Source organism: Pleurodeles waltl, chromosome 6 (assembly GCF_031143425.1).
Source record: "Pleurodeles waltl isolate 20211129_DDA chromosome 6, aPleWal1.hap1.20221129, whole genome shotgun sequence".
Lineage (NCBI taxonomy): Eukaryota > Metazoa > Chordata > Amphibia > Caudata > Salamandridae > Pleurodeles > Pleurodeles waltl.
Window position 1 is genome coordinate 984748514 of NC_090445.1, and position 20100 is coordinate 984768613.

General features: G+C 43.2%; 1 protein-coding gene across 1 annotated transcript in view; it reads left to right on the forward strand.

Moving 5' to 3' along the window:
* Positions 1–20100, forward strand: part of KIF20B (kinesin family member 20B) — a 434415-nt gene that overhangs the window by 151593 nt on the left and 262722 nt on the right. The window contains exons 16-17 of the mRNA XM_069239865.1: positions 3390–3594; positions 11524–11585. Of these exons, the coding sequence (XP_069095966.1) occupies positions 3390–3594; positions 11524–11585 (267 nt within the window). The remainder of the gene's footprint in view (positions 1–3389; positions 3595–11523; positions 11586–20100) is intronic.

Consider the following 20100-nt stretch of genomic DNA (forward strand, 5'->3'; position numbering starts at 1 on the left):
AATTGTCTGTCAGTATTATAATTGCGCTTTAATATTGTCAAGTCCATAAAGGGAGTTTTATTTGTTTGTATAAGAACAGGACCAGACCAGGTTAACCTAAAGATGGATTCTGGAAGAAGAGGACCTGCAAAAGAAGGGGACAGAGTCCAGTCCACAGTAGAGTGTCCAGTCGAGGCAGGAGCCACTAACCTCCCATCTGTGGATGAAGATCTGGGTCGACGAGGGAAGGAGAAGATCAGCTGTGGAGCCCAGGAGCTGCAGAGAAGTCCTTGGAGCGGTGCAGTTGATGTCCCACTTCGGGTTGTCGGGTCAGAGATGGTCTGTGGTTTCGGAGAACCACCAACAAGCCTTTGCAAATGCAAGAGGAAGCAAAAGAAGAGCTGCAAGGCTGAAGAGGACCAGTAAAGTCCAGAGGACATGACCCCTGGAGAGGAGCTTGGGCTGACCCTCTGCATGCGGGAGAGCTGCAGAAGCAGTCGCAGCCCCCACAGACATCCTACTGGCAGCAGGCATAGTAAGTTGCAATAAGGCCCAATCAACACACTTGGAGAGGAGTGCCTCTTCACTGGAGCAGCAGAGAGGAGACTGTCCTTGCAAGGATGAAGTGCTGGAGGCCGTGGCTACTTGGAGCCTGAAGATCCCTTGAAGCAGGAGACAATAAGCCTTGGTTGTTGCAAGAGTCATAGTCCAGAGTGGTACTGTCCTGCAAGGAGAGGCAACAGCTCACCATCCTCCAAAGTGAGCAGAGGGCAGAGAGGACCAAGGGGATCACTCCAGGGCAGAGAAGACCGAGTGGATCACTGCCTCTGTGTTGCAGAATCCACGCAGTTCCAGAGGAGGGCAGATCCATGCAGCCAGACGTTGTTGCTGTAGGTGCCTGCAGATGCAGAGGAGTGGTGCAGCTTGAAGTCTTGCTGACCCCAGAGGATGCACAGCCAGGGAAATGTTGCAGTTCCTGGAAAGAGCTGGGGAAACAGTTTTGCAAGGTGAGGTCGCCTCGGGAGTTGCAGTCTTGCCAGTTCCTGAAGTGTCCATTTGCAGTTCCAGTGGCCAGGAGCAGAAGTAGACAATGCAGAGGAGTCCTGGTGGACTCTTGCACGCCAAATCTGGGGACCCACCCGTAAGGGAGTCCCTAAAAGGGATTTGGTCACCTTTCAGGGTGACCACCTGGTCTCTGATGTCACCTGCCTGTCCTAGCCACTCAGATGCTCCCAGGGGTTTCAAGATGGCAGAATCAAGTGGCCACTTGCAGGAGCTCTGGGCACTACCCCTGGGGTAGTGTTGGACAGGGTAGTGGTTGCTCCCCTTTTCTTTGTCCAATTTCACCACAGAGCAGGGACCTGGGGTCCCTAGACTGGTGATAAACCGTTTTTTTGCAAGGAGGGCACCAAATGAGCCCTTAAAAGCAAACCGGTGGTTTGGGAAGGCTACCCCTCCCAAGCCTTGTAACACCTATTCCAAAAGAGAAGGTGTTACCTTGCTCTCCCACATGAAATCCTTTGTTATGCCTTCCCCTGCCTGAGCTGGTCAAGCAGCAGGAAGGCAGAAACCTGTCTGAGGGGCTGCAGCAGCACGGGCTGCCTGGAAAGCCCTTAAAGACTGGTAGGAGCAGTACTGGGGGATCCTCTAAGGAGCCCCCCCGAGTGCATGGATTCATACAGCCAATGCAGACAATAGTATTTGGGTAGGATTCTGGCATGTTTGATACCAAACCTTTCCAGGTTTGGAGATACCATTATGTAGCTGGACACAGGTCCAGTCCAGTAAACAAGTAAAATTGCTTCCCCACACTTACAAAGTCCAGTGCATTGGAACTGGAGTTGGTTGGGCCATCTGTGCTCATGCTAGGGTCCCCTAGCACACAGGGACCTGCACCGTGCCCTCTGGGCTAGGAGGGCCTGCCATAGGGGAGATTTACAGTGACCTGGTGTAGTGACTTGTGGTGAAAGGGTGCATGCACCTTTTCACGCAGGCTGCAATGGCAGGCCTGCAGACACATTTTGCATGGGCTGCCGTGGGTGGCATAATACATGCTGCAGCCCATGGGGGAGCCTTGGTGGCCCAATTTCTCGGGTACCTGAGCACCATATACTAGGGACTTATAAGGGGATACCAGTATGCCAGTTGTGCAATGCACAAAGGTTCTAGGTAACTAAATTTGGAGAGAGATGGCACAATCACTTGGGTCCTGGTTAGCAGGATCCCAGTAAAAAAAAAAAACACTCTAAGCACACTGGTAGCAGATAAAACGTGGGGGTAAGAATGCCAAAAAGAGGGTACTTTCCCACAATAGTGCTATACATTGAGATTTGCTTTGCATTGGCCAAGATGCAACCCCCTTAGAGCTTTTGTGCTCACTCCTTCAGAGCAAAGGATATGACCGTTAGGTTGCCGAGTCCCCGTCCTGGGAATCTGTCAGGGGGTGTGTCTGCACACGGTTTTCCAAACACTGTTGCCTGGACAATCTGGTCTGCTGTGACGGGCACCTTGGCTGTTCGGTCTTCAAGGACTTCCTGGTCTAAATCCGTTCAGACTCACCTCTGAAGACATATTGCTTGAGTATCTATTCTAAGGTAAGGAAACTGTAGCTAGAAGTCTCAGAAGAACGAGTTGCTTACTTTCAGTAACGCCTTATCTGGTAGAGACTATGTCTAGCCACCGATTCCTTGCAAACCCTCCCACTGTGCCCGATCTGCAGTGGATTTCTCCATATAAGGTAACCCTTACGAGGTCCTTAGTGTCTGCAAAGCGGTACATCAGCAACATTTGGTGCTATGCACCTCCGATGTGGAAAAACTCACAAAAAGTAACTGATGTCAGTAAGCGGGTATGGCGCTTATATAGCCAACATGCATGTCAGTTCCGGTGTGGCTGTGAATGCTATGTCCTACTGGCATGCAGAGGTACTGCTTCAAGAGCTTCTGGATCCAGTCTTATTCCTGGGGATCATCTTAAGGTAAGGAGTCTGCGGCTAGACAAGGTGTTACCAAAGTGAAGTAATTTGCTCGTTTGGCCATCTTACAACATCTTAGTTTAGTAGTTGTGCTGGAGTTTGTCTTTCCTTTTGGGTAGTGATTCACTTTTAGCTGGTAGCATGTTGAAGAAATAATTCTCTCTCCATAAACCTGCATACACCATCTCAAGCCACTGAATTTTACCTGGCTGCTTTAATATAACTCATGAGTTTGTATGTTGATGAGTGAGCAATAAGATCACCGCACACGTTTAAGGCACTATAATGACTCATTCTGGCACTCCTTCTGTTAGGCCTTATTCAGTATGGATTCTTAAGAACATCTGTTGTCTAGCATGCTTTTCCAAAAGGGCATTGTGGAATGTCAAACATTGACAGACCCAATTTTGCTAATATTTCTGTTTTCTTCCTCTAGGATGAAGATGGATGTGTACCTATTGAAGCATTCATTGATTCTATGCAAGAAGACTTGGTTGGTATTAAAGAACGGGCAGTAGCTGCTCACTTGCACATTAAAGCAATTCCTGGAGGTGAAGATATAGAGCGTTTGCAAAAAAGACTTGCTGAGCTTACTGCTGCACTTTCCCAAACTCAAGAAGAACTAAGGAAGAAAACCCAAGGTGATTTCACACCCCCCTCCCCCCCACCCCAAAAGTCCATTGAATTTTCCATTTTCGGCCTGAAAATGTGTGGCGGAGCTTCCTGTCGTGAGACCCTGATGCATTTATGTCCTAAGCGTGTGATTTTGTATCTCACTGTGAGTATGCTCCTGTAGAGGGCTAACTTGTTGCCCAACATGGATAAAAAACCCTGAGAAATCTGTTCCTCGACTCAAATATTTTCCTCATTCCTCATATTCAGCTAGCGAGTATGCCATAACACCTTCCTTAACTACAGTCTGTTTTTTCTGCCTCTCTGTGTGGCAACCCCTTTGCATGATTACCTTCACCTTATTATTTTTAGGGAGCGGCTAAGTTTCCTTTCAATGTCATTTATGTAATTGATACCTTTTAAAATGGGACTGTTCAGATGATAATTTCTAGATATTTTACTAAAGTGCTCCTGATGTTAATACACTGTGGATGATTCCTTTCAAATTCTTGTTTTTTTTCCAGCCCACCACAGGGTTCTCCTCTTTGCAGTTCTATATCATTGCCTTGCTAGAGTACTTCCACTTATTAAGATTTTTTCCCACGGTTCTGGTCTCCTTGATGGATGTTCTCTATGCTTGTGGAAAGACCAGTAGGCCAAAACCATTAGATGTCTAGCTAGTTTAGAGTGTTTGCAGTCTTCATGCTCATCTCTACTGTTGAGTAGCATAAGTCTCAGTTGGACCCGATAAATGCTTATTTATTTTGGCTCTATTCTTTAAGTCTTTTGGCAACGTTTTACTTCCCTCTCCGGCTTTAAAACTTCAACCTGATTCTTGCTTCATTCTTGTGGAAGAGTGTGCTTGGCTACAGCAGTGACTGTAGTTGTTTACAAACATAGACTACTGTGTTATGTACCTTGCATCAGACTGTACCAAAGTGTCATTGGCTGGTCTGCTGCCACAGTGAGATCCAGACTGTGTGAAATATGCTGTCCTGAATCAGTTTCCTCTTCCATCTCTTCACAGGGTTATTTGTGACCACTTGTCTCCCCTACTTCTATAAAGCAACTGCAGTACTTTTGGCCAAGGTTTGCACCGGCTTAGGGCTTATAGATTCCACTTGAATGGTTAATCCTGCCGTACAGACTCTTGCCCCTGTGAGTCTGAGTCTTTTGGGAATAAACCTAGTTGGTCTCCAAAAGAGGGTCTTGTTGAAGGTTTCATTTACCTGCTCACCATCTCCCCAGTGACCTGTGACCACTAGTCCTGTTCCTGTTATTAGGGTTCAGTCTTCTCCCAGAGTAGCTGCAAGAAACCATTTTTCCATCCAGTTTCAGTAACGAAGGGTTCAGTTCATATGTGGGATCTTTTGCATGCATCATGAAGGGAATGGGAAATAAACTTAGTGAGTTTTTTTTTTGTGTATGTGGGATGAGTGGTTCACAGATGGACTGGTGAATGGTACGATCCATTTGTGCATGCATGCTTGCACTGCGCTGCTCAAAATAGTTTTTCTTAAATGTCCATCTCAAACACCCCAGTCTGCATGTACACACATCTTTCTGCTCCTCCCTAAACCATTCACATTGATCCAGTTTGTTTCAACTTCGTGGTTTAATCTTACTCTTCCCCTGTTTCCTGTGTTGGCCACATCTCTTGACACTGAAATCAGATGCAAGCTTCAGTCTGGTGTGCATAAACATAATACCTTGGTCGATTAAATGGGTACAAATGTGGTCTCTCCACTCAGACGTCCATGAAATCTTGACAACAAAAAGTCCATGATTCCCCTTCAGTTTTAAAGGACGACAAACCTTTTAATGTGCAAGACCAACTGGTTGCGTCTGAACTCCTGCCTTGGCAACCGGAGGCATATAAATGGTGGACCTCTTAGCCAGTACTTGATTCATTGTCATCTGGTTGCCACATAGGCCTACACACTAGTTAAAGAAACAAGCATTTATAATGTGATAGGTCTCGCGTTTGCTTGAGTTAGAGCTATTGGCATTGTAAATTCGTAAGTGGACTATTCTTGCCACATAAATTGGTCAACCCTGCCTCACAATTTCATATTTTCCTGCCATATAATTCCAGTGTTGCTATGACTGTAATGCTTAGAACAGCCCCTAGAAGACACCACAATGAAAACAGCATTAGTAAGAAACATGGCCATGTGACTATATAGTTAACCCCTAAAGTGTATAACCACACAAAACGAAAATGGCAGAAAGTATTGCGGTGTAACCTTCTATTTAGCCCCTAGAGGGCGTAATGCTTTACACATTTTCAGGGCTAGCAGCTTATAGCGATATTACAAACAAGGGCCTTTGAGCAAAAGCTATTCCCAGCAGTAAAACAAACATTTTAGCCATGAGTGCACTTAAAAGGACACTCGATGGCAGGGGTTATTATTTTGGGGTCCTTGCTAACCCAGTGTGGGGACCCAGGGATGACCTAGATGGAAAGAGTGAGTCGTGCTGAACGTTGTGGATGTGGTCCCATTGTCCTAAGACCACCACAGGCTGAGTTATGAGCAAAAATCTTTGTTAAAGTAATGTCCTGCAAAACATTATGGGGCAAGTTTCCCGAGTGCAGTGAATATTGTAGTATTGGCTCATCCGCTGTGCTGGGAGAACGGCTTTTTTTTTAAGGATTTCTGTTTTAGGTAAAGCATTTACCAATGTAAAGTGTTTTAAGGGTAGAGCCTCAAGAAATTACTTTGATTAGGTAACTAAACAATGTGATAAGCTCTCCAATACCGCTGATCTAGTTCACCCTGTTGTGCCTGTTTGTGCTCTGAGAGCCATAACTGACATGCAACACGAAGGGGAGAGACAAAAAAAAATAAAATAGTTCGCCCACACTGAAGTATATCGGCAATCGTGCAATAATCAATGTGACGGGCAAGTCTGCAAGCAAGACAAAAACACCCTCAAGGCGGGACAAAGGTAAAGCATTTACCAATGACATCAAGTGATTTTTTGAAAGACAAGCCCAGGAACGAATGAAAGTGATGGGCGTGAGATGGGTGTGGTTAAAAGCCCACAATACTTACAACAGATCAAAGCGCTTGCGTGTTCGACCTATAAAGGACCACAGGTAGTATGTCTGCTTTATTGCTACCCTGCCTTCAGACTTGAAATATGCCTGGTAAATCCTGCAGAAAAGCAATACTGCAGTGATTCTGAAAAAGAAACCAGAGTGGCCTGCCAGGAGAGAGAGACTTGGTCTCTGACAACCTGCAGAAGGCCCAGTTATTTGAACAGCCGTGCCATGGGGACAGCTCAATTGACACATCTGCCGAGGAGAGACCTGGCTTTTATAGTCCAACCAGAAACAAAAAAAGTCACCTCAAATGGAGCAATTCAGTTTCATTCACAACTACAGAAGGGTTGAGCCTGCATTATCCCTGGTACACCTGCACTCCTTTTTCTTAGGGCCAGGGGGGCCCCGGAGACCGTCCTCATACCTCTAGTGAGAGTTCATATTCTACTGGCTGAAGGATTTAGCCTTGGTTCTGGCACCTCTTCATCTTTATAGCCCTCAAATTTTGGAGATATTGCCAATTGTAGCTGCTATGAAATCTTCTCTAAACCTACCTGTTAGCAGTGTGTACTGACATCACCATTGGCCACAGTGTTTGGTCCAGGTTCTGTGTATGCCCTACCCTTTGGAAAGTCTTAACCACAACTAGTACATCCTGAGGTAAACGGCGCTAAATTGTAAGAGAAACTTTATACATCCTAATGGAAGCTTTCCGACTATTTACATCTCTTTCCATCTGTGATTTAGGTGCCAGACTGGTCCTTAACTAGTTAATGGATTCCAGTTAACTGGAAAGTGTCCCTGGCCAGACCCTGGTGATCTAGTCCTGGTCATCCTAAGGTATTTTTCTCACTCCCGCTGCCAGGTGCATCTAAACACTTTTGTTAGCTGGGATCCTTTTTTGGAGTGGTAGGTTTTTGTGAGCTCCATTTTTGGGCACCAGGAGAGTTCCAATCACTGCGTCCATAAACTTTGCTCTCTTTTTAGATTCTATAGAAGCATTGCAGTCAGAATACCTCTAATGATCCCTTAGTCGATCTCAATCATGCCCACTCGGATAACATTGTTTGCTGGGCCAACTTTAACAAAAATTCCTGTGTTTGAGTAACTATAAATGTGCCTGGATTCAGGTCTCAATCCCAGAAGGTGCTGACACTTCCTTGTTTTCATTACACATGTTAGTTGTAACTCTTAGAATAGCTTTCCCGTTAGAGTAATTTTAATTATGTAAACAAAAGTACTGACTGTAGGTTGTCTATTGAGTGTTCATTGGTGTGCCGTGCCAAATCTGAGTTTCTGAGCCCTTTCATCTTCTGGAGTAAGCCTTCACTGCGGGCCCGCTAGGCAGTAAGTAGGCTGCCATCTTGGAATGCACCGGTGTTATGGCCAGGTACCTGTGGTGAACTCTTCTGGATAGTATGAAGCCCAGAAATAACAGACTGCTCAGGAATTCAACGAAAAGCCTCAAGAGAATATGCCGTATATCTGTAACACAGAGCCAATCTCAGAGCAGTAATATTGCGGTATATCGTGCATACAATTACGTTTATCTAAAGCCAGTGTTGTAAGAACCCCATTCGCATTTATTACTATTGCGCAAAGGTCAAAGTTAATCACCATAGTACAGTGTAAATGTCCCGTGAAAAGACAGCTTATTGTCTTTCACAAACAGCGAGTTAAAATGACTGTCCACATGTAAACAACTCTGCTGATAGTAGCAGTACTACTTATTTTAGTGTGAGTTTCTCGGTGAATGCATTTCACCTCGTGTGGCCTGGTTCGGGATAAACACCTTTCTCTATAACTGCCACACCGGAAAAAACGGGCCAGCACACATCATTTGTGCTTATGCATATTGAGAAACCTACTATGAATTACCATTTTTTGCAGAAATGGGAGTACCTTTCGCCAACCGTGGTATCTTCCCACACAACAATGGTGGGAAAAAAGATCTTACACTGTACACAATTACATGTATAGAATGTATGCAGATGTATAGAGTACGTTCTGTAGTTTATTACAGTTGTTTAGTACGGGGGCGAGGCGATGACTTACAAGAGGCGAATCCACTCATTTAACAACGGTAATGAATACCACATATTTTTATGCCATATCATTTTTACAAGTGTATTTGGTTTAACAAACGTTTTTTTTTTAACCTGAACCAGGATGCAAGGGGTTACATTTTTGAAGCAAGGCAAAATCGTCACACTATAAGGAGAGTTGTTCCCGTGTGTAACTCACTTGTTACATTAAATCTGTGAGGAAACAAATTGTGTTTTTCTCATGCCCATTTTGGTGTGCTGTGGTTATCAATTCCAATTTGACATTAACAATGTAGTAAACACACATTTATTAGCACAGTTACTCTAATTAACAGGTTATTGGGCCATAATAAAGTTAGCTGCCATGACACACGAGTTTTGCAATTCCTACATTAAATCTGTCCCTAATTTCTTTATAATTGAGGACTTGTGACTAACCTACTCGCCGATTTATAAAGAAATGACCATTGGTCTCAAATGTAATGTATTACAGTTGAGTTCTGATGTCACAATGCCTGCTGCCAGGTCCAGCAGCTGAGGGGAAAGGAAGGTCAGGGCACGGAGAATAATTAAAGCAGCGGTTTAAAAAAATGAAAATGATACTCCTAAGGTAGTTATAGGAAAGTTAGAATATTTCTGTGTGTTTCCACTTTGCCTTTTAAAAAATATGATGTATTAAACTGATTCTAATTTATTTGTACAACAAATAGCTAGCACCTTTTTTGATGTGTTAAATTTTGCACTAGAAATTCTATTTCTGTTCATGTTTGCAAACATCTTCTTTCCTTCATAGGTAGGAACTGCACACCAAGGATTTAAGTGATTTGTGGGAGAGGATGGTGTAACTGTGTATTACAAGTACCCCGCTGTGCATTATGAAGATATTGCAAGTCACCTCGGAGTTCTGCCACCTTATAAATGAACCCTGCCTTCGGTCTCTTTCCCCTATATGGTCTTTGAATGGCTCTGTGACTTGCAATATCCTTCTAAAGTACTGCAGGGGGTACTGTATCCTATGTATTATTATTATATAATATAGATGGGATTCTGCAACCCCTGCATAAAAAGCAGTCTAATTTCTTTACGAAAGGCAACTTGTCATGCACATAGTCACTGATTATAAAGAAATGATGTAGCAGCTCAACTGTAATAACTTATTACAATTTATTTCTACCATCACAGTGCCTCCTACTAGAGGCAGCAGCCCAGGGTAAATGCAGGCCAGGTTACAGAGCATAATTAAGGCAGCAGTTTAACAAAACAAAAAATGAAACATGGCTTATCTTTCTTGTGCCCTGTTTTCGTAGGTGTACAGTGATTATCAGAAAGATATTTCTGGCAACATGTTTTCGTAGGTGTACAGTGATTATCAGAAAGAGCTATTTCTGGCAACAGGTTTCTTTTTTGCACTTCTTAGGTAATTGTAGAAAAGTTAGAATCTCCCTGCATTTTGAGGTACTGTAACTTTAAAATAAAACATGACATGTAGTAAAATGATTCTAATATATTTTGCAACAAATATTTAACAGTTTTTTTGTGTGCTTGATTTTGCACTGAAGATTTTATTTTCATTCTTAATGGTTGCAAACATGCTTTCTCTTTCATATGAAAGAGCTACGCACTAAGGCTTTAAGCTGTTTTTGGGAAAGGTGATGATGTGACCGTGTATTATAAGGAATAAAGTACCCCGGACCTAGATAAGGAAATTGCAGGCCAGTTCGGGGTTCCATAACCTTATAAAGGAATTTTGCTTTCAGCCTTGTTTCTCTATAAGGTCATGGAGTTTCTGTGGCTTGTAATAGCTTTATAGTGTAGGGCGCAGGGTTCTTTATTAAAGTACCCAGTGGCGTTTGCCACTGCCTTTGCATGTGGATGTATGGGTGTGTAGTTTAAAATAGCTGCAATCAGGATATTTTGATGACCTCCTCACATACATGTGACACAAACTCCGAGATAGCAATTAAGGAGCTTAGTGCTCAAGTCATCTATTGTGTATTTGTATTTTACCTGGTTATATGTTGGTGCACTTAGCAAGACAACAATTCTTTTTTTTTATATGCAAGGATTATTCTATGAAGTGAGTGAAATACTGGACTATACTCTGATGTCTTGCAGTAAATGAAGATAAACATTTAATTATATAGTTAAGAATACAGGGTTTCAGATAAAACAAGCTTTATCTTAAACACGTTCTGGCTATAGAATTCAGAGCTCTACTAGGAAGGCAGAGCGAGTAATAGGCATTATTTGCAGTTAGATGGTCAGCTTTTATGAAAAGATAGCGTTTTAAACAAGATACAGTGCTCATTTTCAAAGAGTCTTGAAGCTTCTGTCGAGAAGGCACAGCTGACAATGACCCAGATTGTAAACAGAATGTCCGTTTAAGGAATAGATGGATTATTATATAATAGACAGAGGGTAGACACAGTGTTGAAGTTTCTGTCAGCACTTCATTGCTATTAGTGACTTTGGTTCCTTTTAGAATGCTATGGGCTTGTTTGGCTTTCACAAGCAGACTACTAATTAAACAAAAAGCTGTGGCTTTTCTTTTAGAATTAAATAATGGGTACTGGGAAAGTGCTGCAAAAACTGTACTGTCATCTCTTCAAAATAAGGATAATATTGAGCTTGTCCCTACTTAAATGAGTTTTTGTCCCACTCCGTGTTGCCAAATAAATTTGCCCCACGAAAATGGTAAAAGCCTGTGTGTTACAGAGCTAGATTTGCAAGACAAATCCAACAAGGGAACTGGCCCAAATTTAGGACCATCCCACTGATCTTAATGTTGAAAGACTGTACGTTTTTTGAATACCTTATAATTTTGGTATAGTATGAAGACTTTTTATAATATTTTTCTTTCATTTCAGAAGTCGAAATGCATGTGACTAACTTTAGTAGGTGCACAGCTCAACTTGAAGAGGCTGCTGAGGTAAGTTTGAGAGTTATAGTGAGATTGGAAATTTGGCAATTTTTCTGTGACCAATATTTTGTAAATGCTTTATGCTTGGATAATGTTTCTACCGGTGATTACAACCCTGTCCAGGGGAGGACAAGGTATTATCGGTGGTCACACATTTTAATTTAGAAATTGAGATGCTGCAATCAAGTTTAAGGACTAATATCTGTTCATGAAAATGGATGTCTCAACCTAGTTAATGCTATCACTGGTGGAACATAAGCAAGTATAGAATAAATATATAAAATAATTTAATTTTATGTTTTCTGTCCTTCTACTCCTCCGCCCCTTCCCCACTTCTTTAACAAGGCAGAAAGACATTTTTTTCAAAATAGTTTTTTATTGAAACATGGCAGTGGAAACAAAGTATGGCTTTTACAGTATGAAAAAGTCAGGTTGTCCACATGGGAAAATAAGAAAAAAGTCAATATTTGGAGTTATGAAGAGACAAACACAGGATTTGGTGAGAAGCATCAAGAGTTATAAAGAGCCAAAACATACATTCACAGCTTAGAGAGGAAAGTAATGTGATGCATGATAGTCAAGTTACAGACCTGCTTGTTTGTAAATGTTATAGCTTTCTTAGAAGGGTCTGCTGTATTTAAATATTTTCAGGGCCGTCCATGTCTCTCACAAAGTGGCTTCCCGGATGCCAAGAACGAACCTGTTCCATTTCTCTATATGCCTTTTGTGCCCCACTCTATTCCCAGGTTATATCTTGTTTTGCCACTGAGGCTGATCCTTCAACAGTATTGGTTTGTATCTAGACCTCTTCAGACACCCCCCCTCCACCCTTCCTCCCATTAAGCCAAGCATAGCAATGTAATGTCGGAGGGATTTCTTCCATAATAATATAGACCACTTCAGCTTTCTGAATGTCATGCGTCCTGCTATACATGCCCAACTATATGAAAGAAGGAACAATCCTACTATTAAATTTATGGCAAGTTCTGTAAGGGCACAAGACCTACAGTCCGGGGCCAAAGGCTTGCTGTAAAGGGCACCACATCCATTTGGTTTTGTAGATAAAGCACATCATCATTGTCTAGTTGATTTGCTAATACCCTGGTGTTCAGGCAAGAGTGGTATGTCACAAAAGGTCATGCTGTAACAAGGTAGTGAACTCAAAGTCTGAAGATATTTAAATACTTCCCCCTTTCCGCAAATTAAACAGGGGTTTAGACTTCTCCACGGGTTTCATGGATCAATGCCCAAACAGGTCACTTAGGGCGTAAATTCTGATCAGTTCCCATTTCCTGAATCCTTGCAAGGGTGCCACTTCTCCCTGAGCAACAGCATTGTGGGTAAGCATAGTACTATTAGTCTGCCCGGTCACGCAATACTAGAGCAGCCTTTCTGGTCATTGATAAACTATCTGTAGCTTGTAGTCAATCCAAGGCACTCCTGTCCCAACAGAGTGCGCAGGTATATATTGGTGCCCATGCAAATTCTGTCTACTGCGATCAAGGGTTTGTCAATTGGGGCTTAGGACCAGTAGCCAATCGCCTTATAATGAGAGACCTTATAAAGCTTCCTGATGTGTAGAATGGAAATATCTCCCTTGTACTCAAAATTGATTTACGCAGATTTAATCTTGCTAATCTATGGAGCGTAAAAGCCGCACTGGTCTGCATGTACAAAAAAGATCACGGACTATACCTCTAGACTAGATGTTGGCAAGAATTTTAACCTCTACATTTAACAGAGGTATGGATTGGCAGGAGGAACGTTCATTTTTTTTTTTTTTTTTTTTGCTTCATCCTGCCATTTTTCATCCTGGTGGTTGATCCCATACCTTCTTTCGGGTAATGAAGTCTTAACCTTTCACTCTATTATCGTGAGCCTTTTTGTGACAACATCATGTACGTTGGTGCCAGTTCCCTGGGCCTCCTCTTACATGTGTCAAAGCTGTTGAATTGTTTTAGCACTGCCTAAATAGATTTGATGAACCAAAGTAGTCTTGTGTTCTTATAGAGGGTTGAGGGTCAACCTCACAGCCCACAGGATAGCATTGTGATCTATGTAACTGAGAAGCCATGCAATGATTGGAAGAGTGAGGCCGGTGGGTTGGGAAATTTGGCCCTGTGTGCCTTTTCGACTGAGAAAGAAACTGAGAGACCCTGGAGTATCAGAATTTCGACAACCTAATCCTTTATTAGGTTCTACATTGTGTTCAGTGGCCCACAAGCATATGCTATTGCACCACAATTTATCCTCTGGGTCTTCCACTTTGCGTAAATGGAATGTTTGCTTCTGGCGGTTTAGGTGCCTTTGTCTTAAGGTGTAACACTGTGAAAGACTCATCTTGTATTTCTTTTTCCCCTACTCTTATATTCCTGAAATACCTATATGTTCATTAAATTTGTATTATGAACCCAGGGACACACTGGAGTCATTTCTGTAGCTGGACTCACAAGGCCGTCAGGCATGGACTTGCGGGAGGTGTATGACTCCACTGGGCCACCACAGATCTTTTTTGCTGCTGGTGTAGGCCGTTGGGGTAGGGGGGACTCTGGCCCCAAACGTCCAGAACCATTCCAGGCCTCGAGAAATCTACTGGCATAGTCACTATGACCAGTCTGATTTTATCAGAGCCAGCTAGTTCTGGGACACATTGGCCTGTTCTGGTGAGCTGATAAAGAACATATGTTCTGCCAGAAAGCGAATGAGAAATAAAAATGCCTTTAAATCTTGTTTTTATCTTGTGACTTTTGATCTGCCATCAGAGACTGAGGTGTGTTGTACAAAGAGTGTAAAATGAAAGGCTGTAGGTTGTCTGGGTTTTTTCTAGCACACATTTAAGTAGCTTGTGAATTAACTGTACACACATTTCAAAATGTAGTTTTAGTTATGAAAACACTTGTTTGTGATTGTGTGATGGGGGGGAAAAACTTTTTTAGTAGGATGAAAACAAATCTGATCACTTTACCTGGTGATGTGCAAATAATATGCATTTTTGCTGAAACACAATTTCAACAGATTGTTTACACGGTAAATAGATATAGCATTACGACTGCATGTTAGTGGAAACGTTTGTGGCCATTTCAATGGATAATGAACTGTTTGTAATTGACAGCATGCTACCAAATAATGCTTTAGTAATTTATTAAAAGTGAGGTTTTAAATAAGAACTGAGAAGCATTTGTGCCCTGTCCTAATGACAATGCTGTTAGTGAACTAAGAGGCAGGCCAGGAGGTTAAGTGTGCCCTTTATGTCGGCTACATTCTTATTATACATAGAGCAAAAGTTTTGTCTATTAAATCAGACAAATATTTTTTTTGTACAACGGAAATGCCGAACTTGCATATTTGAAGGTGCTCTCATATGAGATAATGAAGAAAAAGTAGCTCTTTAAAATATGTGCTAGGATTTGAGACCAGATTATGAGTTAAGTGCATTACGGTTAGGTTGAGTAAATTATTCGTCACTACACCTGCAGTGTAACATTTTTATGATTTTTTTTTTTTTTTGCAGCCTGCATTCAGTTATGATCTAACCCCATACCCCTTGCGACATAGAAGAAACTAACCCGTGCCAGAAATTTTAATGGTTTTTTTTTTTTATTTATTTATTTATTTTTGGCTATTTCTTGGTATGCAGCAAGAAATCCCATTCATTTTTTTACGTTTTTATCTTAGCAGGATGTCAATTTTGGTCTTATGGCATTACTCCAGAAATATTAACACCTAGATGCGTAAACCCTGCATCTGAGAATGCAGAGGCAATCTACTGTGATAGACATCTTGCACCAATTGAAAATAATACTTAAAACTCTATCAATCATTTTACTAAAGGCAGTGAAGCAGAATTTGCTTTAAATCTTGTCTTATTTTCCTAAACTCTCTGCTACAGTGATGGGTCTCTTCTACTGGAATTTCACTCTGTACTTTTAAATCCTCAAAGTCTCTAAGACCAAGATAATTCTGTTTAGGTCTAATGTTGTATAATATCACTCTCAAAACAAATCCCTTCTCTTCTTGTACACTTCTGCGCAAAATAAGTAACCTTTAGATGTAAGATTATAGGCAGTTTATTCTCCTTGGTTGTGGGCCTTCAGTCTTGCGTGATACTGGAGCGACTACTGCAACAAACAAAAGGATGGAATGAATGTTATCATTATTCTCCTCCACTTGCCATCACTTGAGGCGATTTCAAGTCCTTTATTCGCCCAATAAGCCACCCTAACAGAAACCTGCCTTATGTGAAGTAGTCATGGTCCAATCCGAACTTCCGGGCACGGTCTCCTCCAGATGGGAACACTAGTAACCCAAGATAGATTACGGCATACTTTGGTCTTGTAAATGAGTTATAAATTGAGTACTGTGACATAGTGAGAATGGGACCCATGTCTCGGCATACCCATTGCACTTAGGACATCTACTGCAACAAACAATAACGTGATGAGTAGATAGAATGCTTGAAGTGATCTCTCTGGTGATCCTGCACAGCCCCTCCACACACTTTCTGCAAAGAGAATGCGATCTGTGATATTACTGCATCTTAGTTTCACCATGATTGTAACTTCACTCCTATCTCCCACCTTTGGGCACTTTGCTATTGGTGGATCTTATCGCAACTCCCTTGCAACTATGTTACACTCCTTCAAGTCGCACAAAACTTTTCCCAGTACCCTCTTTAGTCCACCATCACTTTGATAAGGAGGAACTCTCAGTATTCCAACCACCGAGCCCTTCGGTAACGGTGTCCTGCTTCTCCAGTCTTGCTTGCATTTTCTTAACACTCCCCACTAATCACTTAAAAAAAAAAAAAAAAGCATTTGCAATGCAATGGGTCTCACATTTGCTAGAGTTAGAGCTATTGTAAATTCCTGACTGGACTTTTCTTGCCAAACAAATTGAAAATGAGGTGTAAAATATTAGTTGGCGTAAATGAGCTGATTCAAAGCGCCAGGGCCACCATGAGCATGAGCGCGAAGGAGCGAACAAAAGGAAAAAAAAAAGTTAGCTCACGGTCAAATGTATCTGCAAAAGTGCAATTATCCATGTAACCGGGGTCAATCTGCAAGGCTGTAATAAAACCGCCCCAAGGAGGAACAAATGTGAAGCATTTACCAATGATGATTTTTTTTTAAAGGCAAGCCCAGTGAGTGTGATGGGCGTGAGGTGGGTGTGGTTAAAAGCCCACAATACTTAAAACAGGTCAAAGCGCATGTGCGCTTGACCTAAAAAAAAAAAGTGTAAAGTTGCTGCAAGGGAATAGTCTCCAGTCCACTTGCGAAGATTCTCCCCCGTACTAGTGTCCCATGTCCCTCTTTCCTGGAGCTAATTCCAGCCCCACCACCTTCCCACACATCCTGTAGTTTATTTCAGCAGGTTTACTGACCTAAAGGTTCGTATCCCGGTACAGGCCTCGAGAGATTCCACTGGAGTGTTATCTCCATGTGTACATGCCTCTGTAGTCGGCGTCTTCTCCGCCCGATCCCCCCGAGCCTTCATAAACGGAGGGTGCCAGAAGATTCAGTTTGTAGGCATCCCTTCCCCTTTTGTCTGCGACATGGAAACGTGAATGCTGAACCGACTAATTTGTCTCGAGTGAGTGGTCCCAAGGTTTTTGTGTTTAAATACAATACAAGCTATTAATACGTTTGTTTGTATTGGAAGAATTAAAAAAAAAAAAACACACACTTTCGTTTTTTAAAATACTCTGACACATACATAAAATCAGCTGGCTAAAAGTTTTTCAGGCTCACCTTCCTCACCCGAGAGGGACAAATCGGAGGCTAACTCATAGCCAATTGTTACATTTGTTTAACTCTGACAGTGTTACGGTATTAAGTTGTGAACCGCTGTGCACAATGCAAGCATAAACCCATGCTTGTTGCATGCTGTCATGTGTTCAGAACTCCTAGTTCCGGGCCCTGTCCCAATCCCACCTCTTGGTTACTGTACCCTCAGTCCTATAACAGGAGAAATTGCTGGGCATCGTAGCTGTGTGCATTCACTCACCATGCATGCGTGCCTGTGTAGCACACCACTTTTCGTTTTCTCTGCTACTTGCTGTAGAATTGAACTGTTTCTCTCATCGATTTTGATCCATCATTTCTTTTTTTTCTCCAGCATTTTTTTTTTTTCCCACATCCTCCTATTTTTTTTTTTATTTGGTGGGCAGCTCTTGCTGCAAGATTTTGCCTGGAAAGCATGTTTGTTGTGCAGTTTAGCTTTATTCTATCGATGCAAATGCTGGGCACTCAGTGCGAAAATGGCAGTCAGGTCAACCTCTGCTTGTTGTTTGATAACCACGAGATGCTCCAAGAACTGCATACTGCTGGGCAGAAAAGGCTGTACCATTATGACTTTGTCGAACTGGACGTGAAAAGTACGGTACACTAGACCTTGGGGCAGTACCATGTTCTTGAAAACCCAGTGCAGTCCTTTTCCTGTATAGGACACCAGGCAAAATATGCAACAGCTAGAAGTAGTCTAAGGCACGGTGAAAGGTTCACTTCCCACTACGATTTCCATCTTTTTTTATTTTTTTTTATTTATTTGTAGCAGCCTGTTAAGTCAACGGATGGGATGTGTCCTACCCAGTGGTCTTCTGGGAATAAGTTTCTCCGCTTATGAGGAACAGTAGCTTAGTACAGCAGAGCCCAGCTCCACTTGTTAAGGTGAAGGCACAAGTACACTGAAGCTGTGAGGCTTTCCCCACTGTGTGTCTCATAACTTCTCAATAGTGAATTCATCCAGACTGGAGGGTAGAGTCCAGCTCTTCGTCTCTTCACCGGTTCTTGATGTTTCATGTGGACAATGGCTATCGGCCTGTGGATCTGCATTTCAGTGGAGGTTGAGTCTACCTCCCTCCTGATAACAGATGGAGTTGAAATTGGCTCTCTAAGGCGGTTTAGAATTCGAGCATATACATTGATAATTGTAGGAAAGTACTCTTTCTTGGCATGGTTACCCCCATTTACTGCCTGTTGTCAGTGTGTTTGACTGTGTCTACTGGGATCCTGCGAACCAGGACCCCAGTATTTTTGCGCTCTCCTATAAATTGTGCCTTTTTCTTTCCACAATTGGCATACAGGTCCCCCATGTAAGTCCCTAATATGGTACCTAGGTACTCAGGGCATTGGGGTTCCAGGGGATGCCTATGGGCTGCAGCAGTTATTCTGCCAGCCATAGGAAGCCCATGCAAAGCTGCAGGCCTGCCATTGCAGTCTGCGTGAAATTGGTGCATGCACCCGTTTTCAATACAGGTCACTCTAAGTCACCCCTGTGGTAGGCCCTCTCAGCCCAGAGCGCAGGGTGCAGGGGCCCCCAAAAACTCCAGATCAATTTTCCTGGACTTTGAGAGTGCAGGGACACCATTTTACACGTGTACTGGACATAGGTCACTACCTATGTCCAGCTACATAATGGTAACTCTGAACCTGGGCATGTTTATCAAACATGTCTGAATCATACCCCAATACTGTTACAAGTATTGGAAGTATGATTCTGTGCACTCTGGGGGGGGCTCCTTAGAGGAACCCAGCATCGTTGCCACCAATCTTATGGGGTTTTCTGGGCATCCCAGCTGCTGCCACCCCTCAGACAGGTTTCTGCCCTCCTGCTGCTTGATCTGATCAAGCCCAGGAAGGCAGAACAAAGGATTTCCTTTGGGCGAGGGAGGTAACACCCTCTCCCTTTGGAAATAGGTGTGACTGGCTTGGGATGGGTAGCCTCCTCAAGCCACTGGTTTGCTTTGAAGGACACATTTGGTGCCCTCCGTCCATAAACCAGTCCACACCTGTTTAGGGGCCCCCAGTCCTTGCTCTGGCATGAAAATGGACCATGGAAAGGGGAGTGACCAATCCCCTGTCCATCATCACCCCCTGGGTGGTGCCCAGAGCTCCTCCAGAGGGTCTCTGGGTTCTGCCATCTTGTTTCCTAGGTTGGCAGGGAACTCTGGGAGCATCTGAGTGGCCAGGCCAGGCAGGTGATGTCAGAGCCCCTTCCTGATAGGTGCTTACCTGGTTAGGTGACCATCCCCCTTTCAGGGCTATTTAGTTTCTTCTCCTAGGGTGGGCCCTCAGAATTAGCTTGCTAGATTCCAGCAGGACTCCCCTGCAACCTCCACTTCGACTTCTGGCCACTGGAACTGCGACTGGACCCTTCAGGAACCAACAACACTGCAATGATCAAAGAAGCCTCTTCTACAACTTTGTTTCCACGCCTCCTGCCAGCGTTGCAATATTTCCTCGGCCTTGCATCCTCAGAAGACAGCAACTCTTCAGCCTGCACAAGAAGAAGGAATCTCCCTTGATGAAAAGGAGTCGCTCCCCTGCAACCGCAGGCACCTACAACAAGGGACAACCGGCTGCGTGGATATCCACTCATCTTGAGCTGTGTGGATCCTGCATCACGGGGGGTGCTCTGGAGTAGTCCTCTTGGTCCTCTCTGCCAGCTGTCCAACTTTGGTGGAGGTAAGCCTTTGCCTTCCCACGCAGGACAGTACCCCCGTGCACTGCGTCTCTTGCAGTTGCCA